Genomic DNA, 12292 nt, shown 5'->3' on the forward strand with positions numbered 1-12292 from the left:
TGGTTGGTCTGTAAGTTGAGAAAATTTTTTTTCTTTAAAATTTAAAATTAAAATAGGAAACTATATGGACTAGTGGGCTTAACCCGTCTAAATCGTAATCCAAACTTAAAATTTTCAACTTGATCCAGTTAAACTGTAATCCAAACTTATTTTTAATAGTTTCTATACTTTCTTATTTTTTGACAGACTCGTAGGTTGACCTGCCTAACCTACTATCTGTCTTGGGTTGGGTTGGAGATTTTTCAATCCGCCAACTTGGTGGGCCAGCCTGCCCTGCTTCGTATATGACAGATTTTTGGTAGATTGGCCAGCCCTACCATGGGTTAATTAGTTTGACATCTCTAATTTCAGGTTATATCCTCAATTGTTGACGTGGCAGTATCTAAATCAAATAAGGCTTTCGTTAATAACCTACTAAGGTTATCAACGATAACCCCAACCAAAGCCCCCTAAGGGCTTAGGGATAATAATAAAGGTGTTTTTAAGGAAATTACAATTTATTTATTTATTTTTCTCAGGTATTCCAAGGGTTTCATGCTCTGCTTCAGTCTAGCGACGATGGCATTATCTCTGTCGCTTCTGAGGTGTTGTTGTGCTATTCTGTTCCCTCCTCTGCACGACGAGGAAGTTCGTCAATACAACATTCGAGAGTATGCTACGAGGCGGATAGTCAACGGGCTATGCGACAACTGCGGGCTTTCGTACCCATTGTCAGTCGCCTATCAGCGCAGCCTTCGCTAATGGAAACTTTCAACTAGAGGTTGCGAAGAGGCAGGTGACAGTGTACTCTCTCTACGCTCCCAAGGTTAAGAGCGTCATGGAGGCAAGGAGCCTGTGATGTACCTGGTCCGAAGGTAGGCCTTTTGTGCTAGGTAAATGATGTAAGAGGATTCAAAGATTTTTATTACTATTTTTAATCATTCTTATTTTTTTATAATTTTTAAGTTTTTTTATATTTAGAATAATTTTAGTAATTTCTATCTTTTTATTTATTTTTATTTTATTTTGAGTCTATTTAGGAATTTTAAGATTTAGTTTTTTCTTTTCTTTATATCTTAGAATTTTGGATCTATTTAAACAAGTATTTAGTTGCTATAAAAGAGAAGTTTCGGTTTTAATAATATTTTTGACAGTGTCATTTATTTTTCTATTTTCTAATATTCTTTTGAATCAATAAATTTTGGACGATTTATTTTTGATATTCGTAGTCAATCAATGGATCAATATTGCCTGAAGGTTAAGAGCGTCATGGAGGCAAGGAGTATGTGATGTACCTAGTTCAAAGATAGGCCTTTTATGTTGGGTAATGTTGTAGGAGGATCCGAATATTATTATTATTATTATTGATAATTCTTATTTTTTTGAAAATTTTAAGTTTTTTAGTATTTAGAGTATTTTTGATAATTTTTATCTTTTATATTTATTTTATTTTATTTTTATTTTGAATTTGTTTAGGAATTTTAAAATTTGAAGTCCATTAAGATTTTGTCCTTCTATTAGGATTTTTTTTCTTTCTTTACATCTTAGGATTTTGGATCTATTTAAACAAGTATTTAGTTGATGTAAGAGAGAAGTTTTGATTTTAATAATATTTTTGACAATTACGTTTATTTTTCTATCTCCTGGTATTCTTTTGAATTAATAGGTTCAGTTGATCAACGACATCAATATCGCCTGTAGGATAATCGTTATCCCTCCTGATGTCAGTTGGTATCAACTGAAGTATGAGGATCTAAAGATTTTTATTACTATTTTTTATCATTCTTATTTTTTTGATAATTTTTAAATTTTTTAGTATTTAGAATATTTTTAATAATTTCTATCTTTTATATTTATCCTTTTTTATTTTTTTAGTTTATTTAGGAAGTTTAAGATTTAAAGCCCATTAAGATTTTGTCCTTTTATTAGGATTTTTTTCTTTCTTTACGTCTTAGAGTTTTTGATCTATTTAAGTATTAATTGATGTAAGAGAGAAGTTTTGATTTTAATAATATTTTTGACAGTGCCGTTTATTTTTCTATCTCTTGGTATGTTTTAAATCAATAGATTTTAGACGATTGATTTTCAGTGTTCATAGTCGATCAACGGAATCAATATTGTCCGCAGAATAATCGCTATCTCTCTCGGCGTTAGTCGGTATCAGAGCTCTCAGATCCGATGGATCGTCGTCGTGGTCATGGTCGTAGTCGTGACAGACATGTTCTAGCTGAGGAAACCTCGCACCATAATCATAGCACTCGAGACGAGATACTTCAAGATCTACAAAGACAAGTCACAAAGTTATCCCAATGTCTAGCGGCACAAGATCGTAAAGGTTGTAAGTTTTTTTATTCCTCTTTTGAAAACTCTTTAATTTTCAATCGAGTAGAGATGAAAAAGCGCAAGTTTGGTTTTGAGGGATTCGGGATCAACCACTCGCCACCTACAACTTTAAGAGAACGCTAGTTCCGCAGCGCCTCTACATCCCCCTTCCTCTTACAACGACGAAGATAACCATAAAGATGCGGGTCTCAACAACATCGAGTATGATCAGTCCTACTCTCTCGATCGTCCGATCACAAGAGGCAACAGAAAAGACGACAAAATCAAAATATTTGGTGATCTAATATACGACGATGATGAAGTTATCGATGAAATAGTCAGTGATCCAATTCTTTATCTCAACACTGATGTTGGCAAGTTGCTCAATCATGCCCTTGCTAATGCTTCTGGAGGTGTCGGTGCTTCCGTTACACAAGAGACTTCTCCTTCAAAGAAAGTACCAAGCCTTGTCCAAACTTTATTGACTATTCAAATAATTTAGCTTCAATAAACATGATATCACAACAAACAGATTTATCCAAGGACATAAAAAATACAGATATTTTGATTATATTAGAAGGACATGAGAAGATACAAATAGAGGTTTCAACTAATGGAACTAAAAAATAGTAGATGATTGTGATTTGAATGAAGGCATTCTTATAGACAAAAGAAATCAAGGGAAACTAACTATCTCTTCAACAATATCCCCCCTCTTCAATACATATATGTTGTCAAATTTTTTTCTCAAATTTCATGTCAATTAAATTGCCAGCTTTAGCTACTGTAGCTGCTCCAATTTCTTTTTTGACATTCTGCATAAGGATCTTGAAAGGTGAGTTCCAAGCCTCAGTCGTTGGGTTGCTTAGGAGGTGGGTAGTGGCTCGTCGGATCCGCTAGGACGACCTCTAGTAATCATGGGAAGGGAGGTGATGACAAAAACGGTGGTGAGTGCTACAGTTGCATGTGTAGTGACGGTACTCGTTGTGCATCACTGTATGAAGAGCTCAGGCTGGTGGTTGCAAATCGTTGCAACAATCAAGGAGCTTGAGGAGCACGTCGCTTTGCCTATCTTGAAGCTACGACAAGTAGCGGACGCAATGACAATGGAAATGACATGGATTTTGTCGAATTAATGTCAGTTGATTTTCCTCTTTAGTGACCACCTAACACTACTTTAAATTCGAGGATGAGTTTTTTTTCAACATAAGGTGACTGATACAGGAGGATCCAAAAATTTTTATTACTATTTTTTATTAGTCGTATTTTTTAGTAATTTTTAAGTTTTTTTATATTTAGAGTGTTTTTGGTAATTTTTATATTTTATTTTTATTTATATTTTATTTTTATTTTGAGTTTCTTTTGGAATTTTAAGATTTGAAGTTCGTTAAGATTTGGTCTCTCGATTAGGATTTTTTTTTTCTTTTCTTTACATCTCAGAATTTTAGATCTATTTAAACAAGTATTTAGTTCATGTAAGAGAAGTTTTGATTTTAATAATATTTTTAACAGTGTCATTTATTTTTCTATTTTCAGATATTCTTTTGAATCAATAAATATTAGACGATTGATTTTTAATGTTTGCAGTCGATCAACGGAATCAATATTATCTGTAGGATAATCACTATCCTGTCCAACATTAGTAATCTATAGTTCATGCATTTAACTTCTTTTATGTATGAAAACTGCGCCTTTGTATGTCATAGTCAGAGATAATTGTATGGCATTGATTTTTACTTTATTTTTTGTTTGTTTTGAACCCACTTGACTGCTATCGGAATTTCATAACAGAAGTGGGTGTGAGTGTCTCAAGAAGCAAATTTGTATCATGTTTTATCTTTTCATCCACATGTTTGGTTCCCTCTTGCTTTCATGTCTATGTTGATCAAGCAGTGTCTTTCCCATCTATTTTGAGCTCATCTCTATGAAATTTATCCGTTGAGCTCTCTCCAAGGATTGCATGACAGGTAATGTTAAACTAATGAGATCATTTTTTTTTCATTGTATTGAATAGTGTTTCTTTCTTCTCCCTCTACCCCTTGCATCTTCCACTCTAATAGATTCAACTTTTCTAATTATTAGACATTTAGATTCTATTGATCTTCTTTGAACATGTTTATACTATTTCAACATTGTTTTCTTACATTTAATCAACTATTAGGGCTACTCCTAATTGCACTTGTATATTGGTATTTATATTTTAAAGAAATTTCACACGTCCATCCCAACATCTTCATCTCTACTATATTAATTTATAATATATTCATCAATATTCCTTTTGGCATCCAATATAGATCTGTGATACCTAAAAGTTTACTTGTAGAGAATTCATGTCTATCCATCCTAAGTATTCCATCAATTCTTTTCTTATTACTGAAAACCTAAAGTTGCATTTCATATATCCAGTTTTGATCTCACTTATCCTAAAACATATGGTTTCTAAAGGTTTTACTCCACAATCTGAGCTTCTAAATAAATTTAGTTACACTTTTATCAGTCCACACAATATCTGTTGGAAATAACATAACATAATAAGAATGCCAAGTTTTCTGCAAGGATTCTTTTACAACAACTGTGAAGTAAATTCTTTACTATTTAAGCCCACTCATGTTTATGGTTCCTACTTTCAGGGAAAACAAAGAATTATTTGCATTGCATGATAATTTATAACTGTTGGAAGTCTTTGTTAGAAGCCCACCAAACCAAGAATTGTTGTCTTATAAGACCAGTGCAAAAAACTTAGGTGATCATGATTGTTGTACCAGGAATTCCAAACAAGATAATGTATCAATTTTTTTTCTTTTGCACAATAAAATTTAAATAGGATGATTTGGATCTTGTGAAGTTTGGTTTTTGAAACAGTTTTATGTTTTATTGCAAGTTTATCAAGATTGTGATACACACCTTGTGTCATTCAACAGCACAAGTTGACCTATTTGTCATATTGATTTCTTAGATTATTTTACTAAGTGTTGCTCCAATAAATGATGAAATAATAAAAAATAGCTTGGCATGGTATGGATAAGATAACCAACAGATTCTATTATTATAAGAGTTGTATTTGTTAGTAAATTATTAATGATGCAGATTCTTGTAGGAATCAGTGTAAGGATAAGATTTATGCAGTCAAAACTCAAATAGTTGAGACAAACTCATTAACATGTTATATATCATGGTCAAAATGTTAGAGCACATATGCAATTATATATTTGTTCTAATAATTGTGTTGTGGCTCAATTACATACTGCATACATTCATTTTTTGAAACCTTGCTTCTGAGTAAGATCTCAATTTTAGCAGGTTTGCAAGTTCAAACAACTTAATTTTTTTTAATGCTTTATGAATGAATGCATACTCAAATTGTAGTTTTGACATTTCATGGACTTAATATTTGAGAATTCTGGTTTTGGCAGGTTTTATCCAACCATCCTCTTTGATGGCATCACTTGGCTTTCTAGCAATCAAGAAAGGCACATTAAATGTCATATCAAACCAACTATTAGTGTACCTTGATTAGAACTTGAACCTGTAACTTTTCGATTTACCTCCTCACAGATGGTCGTGGAACCGACCGTGTGGAGCCACTGGGTGGCAGATTCTATCTTTTATTGCAGCATTGATTAGAACTTGAACATAAGCTATACCTACAAACTATTTACATAACCTGTTGTTGGTTGTGTTTTGCAGACAATACTGAATGAGTTTTTCTTTATCTTCTGTCTTCAGTTTGAAATATTGTTCAATTCAATAATCTAATAAGGTTCTATACCCTATCTTTGTTTTAAAATGCTCCTTGATTAAATGGGTAGGGCAAACTTGTGTTCCATTTGCTAGATCTTGAAATTTAGGACCGGAAATAAGCCAAGTCAAACTTTGTGTTCAAGCTTGTATGATAAACTAACTGAATCAAACCAAGTCAAGTTTAAAATGAACTAAACCATTAAAGTAGATGTTCAAGGTGTTGTTGTGTTTTTTTTTTTTTTTTTTTAGCTTTGAAAATTTTAACTCTTAGATTGTTTGAAATTTTTATATTTTCAAATTTGATTAGTGAGTTAGATATTACAAATTTATTTGTTTTGAGAATTTCTTTATCTATTTACAAGTTTGATTTTATTAATGGATATATTTCATGAATAATTCATAATATTTATTCATAAATATTAATGAATTATATATATTAATATATATATATATATATATATATATATATATATATATATATAGTTTGTGTTCAGTGTTTCTATTATTTCATTTAAGTTGTGTATATTGAATAAACATGAAAAAAATTACCAGACCTATTAAAAATCTTAGTGCATGTATCTCATGTCAAAACATAAACTACATACAAGCATAACATGGCACTGAAATCTCTATTAACCTGTGGTGAATGATCATATGGCAGAGTTCAGAGACTAATGAAGCTCTAATGGTGCATTTGGTACCAAATGAATAAAAACGAAATATTTCTTCTGTGATTTTCTTTCTATAATGGATAATTGAGATGAAATGAATCATTTTGATGAATGACTTATTCCATTGATGCCATAATCTCATAATTTAAGTGGTAAAATTTCATTGCACTTTTCGTAAGTTTGATATTACTAATCTAGTTATCATTTAAAAATAAAAGCAAGAAATAAAATGAGTAAATTAGATAGACCAGTGGGAAGACAGGCAAGCTTATTGATTGAGTAGATTAGGTTGGTTGAATATGATGAACTAGATGAGCCTATAAAGTAAAAGCAAGAAGTAAACAGAGTCGATAAAATAAGATGGACTAGATTGCCGATGAGAGTGGATAGACCGAATGAGTTGGTCGAACCAAATGAGTAAATCAAATCATGTGAGTTCATTGGCTCTTATTGTAGCCAGCAAATTACAAGGGACTTAATCCTACTTACGTGTTGGCTAGGATCCTTTACTAGTGCACAAGTGAATCGAACTACATCATCGACAGTAAAACAGTAGACTTGTTTCGCTATAACATTCAATTCTATGAAGTCAGGAATCACACTACACATGAACATGAACTCAAAAGTGACACCACTACATGAATCTTTCAGTAAACGATTCAATTTATTTACCGAGTAGTCGGCGCCCCCTAATGTTTGCATCTTTAACTCTGGTACGCACTGTTTCCACATCATCCTGCATTGCATCCAAAGCCACAGTCTGCCTGCAACACACAGAATGTTTCACTATTGATTGTAATATAAGATTTTAGTGCTCCTCATCTTCACATCATTTTGTATTCAAAGTTTAAGTAGTTTTCTGTCATATAAATTATCAGTTTCCAAACTGAAATGATACAGCATGATCATTACATAATACAAATATTCAAATGAGAGGATAAGTCCTACATCACCCAGATGAGTTCTTAAAATATGTTTTAGTTAGAGGTCTCCACCTTTTGGATTAAATTCAGCTCCCTCTTAGCTTTTAGCATGATATCGGAGTTAGTTCATCACCTTTATCGATGTTGATCCCGATTTATAAATGCTAACGAAAGTAAAATGTGAGAAGGAGAGGATCCTAATTGCTCCCACCAAGGTGTACATAAATATAAACTAACTAATTCACTGTGGAAATCTCTGCAGTTAATAGTTGAGGCTTGCAACCTATGTTACCCAAACTCAGGTACGAAAATCAGATATATAAACATGAATTTGAATATTTGACATCTCATTTTGTTAAACCCCTCTACAATCGATCATCTAAGTGTCAATGCGTGTTTGGGAGTGTCAGTGTTAGAATATCTGAGAAGGGCAGAGAAGGTAGATGGGTTTGAGTAACATAGCTCAAACACCAATGTATACAAAATGAGGATAGATGAGTTTGAGTAACATAGCTTGAACAGAAAATACACAACAAAACCAATATATAAAAGATCTAATGCCATATAGTGCAATTTAAGAAACCTCTGAAAGCAAAGGTTCAACTAACCTCTCAATCTCAGAACCCATGTCGAGAGCCATATTCTTCAACTCTCCGAGCAAGTTGCTTATATCATCTAGCGTATCATCTTGCTTTGCTTTCTCAACCTGTTGATAATCAATAAACCTAACAGACTGTCACTATCCAATGAGATATCATACTTATGTTACTAATAGTATAACATGTACCTCCACTTTCTCAAGTGCAGATGTAGGCTCAGCAAAATGTCGAGGTTCTGACCGGGGACGAGGACCTGATAATCCCAATTTTTGTCTCTGTTCCAGATGGCTACTCCTTTTTATAAAAGAATCATCTACAGTATTTGACAGGTCAAGAATGGGATGAGTAATCAATAGAGAAATAACTTGCCCTGATTTGTTTTGCAGTCTACCAAAAAATTGTTTCAAGTTACCTCTTGTTAGAAGAGGTCCTTTTATTTCACGGCCTTTCTTCGGCTTCCATGTCTTAGAAAACAAGCCCCCAAGATTTCCCAAAAGTTTCTCACCCTGAATGACCATGCACCAATTAGTCAAGGGGGATATGCATATCAGGAGATAGAAGATCAATCCTTAAGCATCTATACACAAAAATTTAGATTGCGATTATAAGCTTGGAGTGTCCTAGTTTACTCCAAGAGCACTTTGAAGATATGAACAATCCTCATAGTGCTATATCATATTGTTTGACTACAAGGATTTCGAATTTCATGTAAATGTTAAAAGGAAGATAAAGTTCAAGTTGTGCTGAGAAATTTCTGCTAGAAAAAATAACATTACCAAAAAATCTTTATCTTAACACTCAATTTTATCGACAAACTACCATAATCAAAATTATTTAAACTAAAAATGAAATGGAGAGAAATTTGACAAAGAAGCATACCCTACTAAGATCATGGTCAATGTCAGCAGCACTTTGATGGGTCCTTGTAATTTGCTCACCTTGTTGATGCAAGGTAACAAGAGTCTTTGAAGCATCTTCTCTAATCTCTTCAGCTATTTTTAGACAGCCATTTAGTTTACTCGTTGTTTCTTCTGCCTTGTACATAGCATAATTTTCAAGTTCCTGCACCGATTGATTCTCAATACCCCCAGAATCACGAAAGTCATTCTTGTATTTGTTTCTTTCAACTGAAAATCCCATGTACGATGCCCCTTGTCCTTCATCTTTGTCATACGTAAATTGATTGCTGTTAAATTTGGCCGCGCTGACCACAGAGGCTGAGGAGGGTTTAGCAGGCACGCTGTTTACCTCAAGTTCTGAGTCAGAAACAGAATCAAAAAGGGTTGATCTAGAAAGTCCTGGCTTTACATGCTGTTGTTTGTTGCTCCAGGGAGTTCTTCTGTTGCTCATCTTAATGTGGAACCACTTATTAACTGAAAATCACAAAGATATCAGCATATTACAAACTTAATAATACTTTTTATTTTTCGAAAAAAAAATGATAGGCTGAACATTACTTCAACCAAGTTTGCTTAAAGTAGAGTCAAAGTTGCATGTCTTCTCTAGTAACCATTAGAAAATAAAACCTAGCTAATTGATAATATGTAACTTAACATTAGGGAGCAAATCAATTGCTTAACAATCCTCAAAAAACAACAGGACAAATAATCAAAACCATCTAATTCTCAAATATGTAGATTGTCAGAGGTATAGAAGTTATGCTCAATGAGACAGAACAAACTACAGTAAGAAGTATCATATCAGATAGCTAAGCACAAGTATTGTTAATATTAACAACATCATAATCAACTAGGATTAGCCTCGAATGAATGGCCTTCAGGTAGGAAGAAATTATAGCTTTGCTAGTCCTTGCCTGAAAACTATGGTGATGACAATTTACAACCTGCTAAAATCTCCGTCTCAAAAGTTTTTGGGAAGCTCCAGTCAAAATATTCCTACCGTGAAATCAGACTGAGAATCCAACCAAGAATTTCAATCCGAGATGGTCAGTATGAGAAGGTTGAAGATAGGTAGTTACCGATAAAGTAGATATAGCTTCGATCATGGAATTCCAAACACAAAAATCTGACCAAGAAGTTCCGAGAATCAAATTCTCTCTAACACACCTCGTACACTCATTGACGCGACCAAAACAATACTATCAACAAATTTGCTGAATAAAGACAAATCAAAGTCAACATCGTATGATCATATACCCAATAACCAGAAGACTAAAGATGCCACTTGACGATAAAGCTCCGACCAGACTCAAACAGCTATCAGTGGAAATCAATCGAATTGATCGGTGTAAACACCCCTCAACTCTTGAGGTATGATGGGTAAAAACTCTCAAAATTGTACTCGAGAAAATCCGACTGTGTCTCGATCAAGATTCTTCTAGTTCAAAGGTTCGGACCAGCAGACTCATAATCCCACAATTCATAAAAGCAATTAACTAGGTCAAGTTAAGATTAAAAAGAAAGCGCTGAGGCAATACATCAAACAGAAAAAAATCATCATCCCAAGGGTTCAAGCTATCAGAACTGGATCCTAAATCAAGTCATAGGCACAAAATTCGTAGAATACCTCGAAACGCCTAAAGTTACTGACTTGACAAGAAAACAAAGACAAGAAATAACGAAACAAAAGGAAGAAGGAAAAAAAAAGCACCTTTTCTGAGGATTCAGCGAAGAAGGGAGCATCAAAGTTTCAGAATAACAGAAGATCGGAAGAAAATAACCTTTTTGGATCACAGTTGCGCGGAATTCCAAAAGTCAACCCGTCGCGTTAAGGAAGGCAAGCTGCGCACGCTATTAAGCTATGATGGTGCCAAAGCGAGAGGCGGAATCGCCAAAGAGCGCGTCAGGAGGGGGGTTTGAACTTTCAACGAATCAAAGCAGCGTGCGATGCGACGAGAACAGGGAAGAGCCGAGCAAGGAACCAACAACATTGGGCGGCGCAAGGCACGCTATCAAACAGGCTTCCCAAAGAGGAGAGAAGTAAAGTCGTACTTTTACACTTACACGCTTATTGTTCATTGAATTATACTTTTCATCCTAAAAAATTTGCTAACAAATTTTCAAAAAGATGCATTTTAACTTGGAGAATATCCAAAAAAACACATCAAATTTATATATTTTCTAAAATGGACACCTAATCCTGTTTTACTCCCCTGACAGTTGTGTGATTTTTTCTTTCTCTTTCTCATCTGCATGTAATATTTAATATCTTCTCTTTGTTCTCTTTTTTACCTACAACATCATTCATCTTTTCTCTTTTCTTTTAAATTAAATTTTAATTTTAATTTTAATGAAAATAGATAATCTTCTAAATTTATTTATTTTTAATTTTAATTTTAAAACTTTAATAAAAATTTTAAAAATATAAAAGAAAATTAATAAAATATTAAAAATATTTTTCCTATTTTTTAATATCTAATTATAAAAAAATAAATTAATAAAATTAATAAAATTGATTTTATTAATAAAAATAACATAAAAAATGTAATAAAAAATTACTTTGGTACTAGTCTTTAGAAATCAGCATTACAACATAAATACCAACATAGTTATGGTGTTGATTTTCAAAGATCAGCACTACAGTATTCTAAAAATTTCAAATCATTTTGAGTATGAAGGGAAAGTCTTGAAAAACCGTTTCGATAGATTCTTGCAGAACAAAAATTTTTTCGAAACGATCTCAAGTTGCCCGACGTGTTTAGATCGTTGGGCTCTTGTGTTTGGTTTACAGGATCCTAATTTAATTAAAGCGGAAACTTTAAATTATACCTCTTCGGATGAAGGATATAGATGACCCCTGGATCTTCTGCTGTATTCCTCTCCTCTTTCTCGAACGTTGTGTGGGCAACGATCCTTCGAGAATATCTCCACCAGAATTCTCCACCAGAATTCTCCTCTCCGATGGCTAGCAAACTTTCCCTCCTTCTTAGAGAAAAGAGAAAGGGAAGAAGAGGCTGTGGCTGCCGAGAGCTTCAGCCACCAAATAATTAATTCGTGTGTTCTCTCAAAGCCAACCTTGCCCCTTCTTTTATAGCCTAGCCATCCCTTATTTATGGTATAATTAGAGCCATAAACATGGTATAATTGATCCATAAACA

General features: G+C 33.4%; 1 protein-coding gene across 2 annotated transcripts; it reads right to left on the reverse strand.

Annotated features, from left to right (window-relative positions):
- Positions 1 to 7113: 7113 nt before the first annotated feature.
- On the reverse strand, positions 7114 to 11147 carry LOC141825185 (SNAP25 homologous protein SNAP32-like). Of its 2 annotated transcripts, none has more exons than XM_074712571.1 (6): positions 10916 to 11147; positions 9115 to 9608; positions 8648 to 8741; positions 8424 to 8548; positions 8245 to 8342; positions 7114 to 7477 (listed from the first exon to the last, which is right to left on the reverse strand). In XM_074712571.1, exons 2-6 carry the CDS (start codon positions 9583 to 9585, stop codon positions 7378 to 7380), a joined length of 888 nt encoding a protein of 295 aa, XP_074568672.1. In that variant the 5' UTR covers positions 9586 to 9608; positions 10916 to 11147; the 3' UTR covers positions 7114 to 7377. The 2 variants fall into 2 exon arrangements, with proteins under 2 accessions (XP_074568672.1, XP_074568673.1); XM_074712572.1 differs by having other exon boundaries at positions 10846 to 10930.
- Between the last annotated feature and the right edge of the window lie 1145 nt (positions 11148 to 12292).

Source organism: Curcuma longa, chromosome 3, assembly GCF_044706935.1.
Source record: "Curcuma longa cultivar G26 ecotype Majalengka, Jawa Barat chromosome 3, ITB_CL_G26_1.1, whole genome shotgun sequence".
NCBI classification, from domain to species: domain Eukaryota; kingdom Viridiplantae; phylum Streptophyta; class Magnoliopsida; order Zingiberales; family Zingiberaceae; genus Curcuma; species Curcuma longa.

Excerpts from the sequence above, each read along its gene's own strand:
- LOC141825185 (XM_074712571.1), bottom strand. The coding sequence starts at position 9,585 with ATGAGCAACAGAAGAACTCCCTGGAGCAACAAACAACAGCATGTAAAG. Across the intron at positions 8,742-9,114 it reads TTGACCATGATCTTAGTAGG|GGTGAGAAACTTTTGGGAAA; the intron begins GTATGCTTCTTT and ends ATGGTCATTCAG. Across the intron at positions 8,549-8,647 it reads AGGACCTCTTCTAACAAGAG|ATGATTCTTTTATAAAAAGG; the intron begins GTAACTTGAAAC and ends CAAATACTGTAG.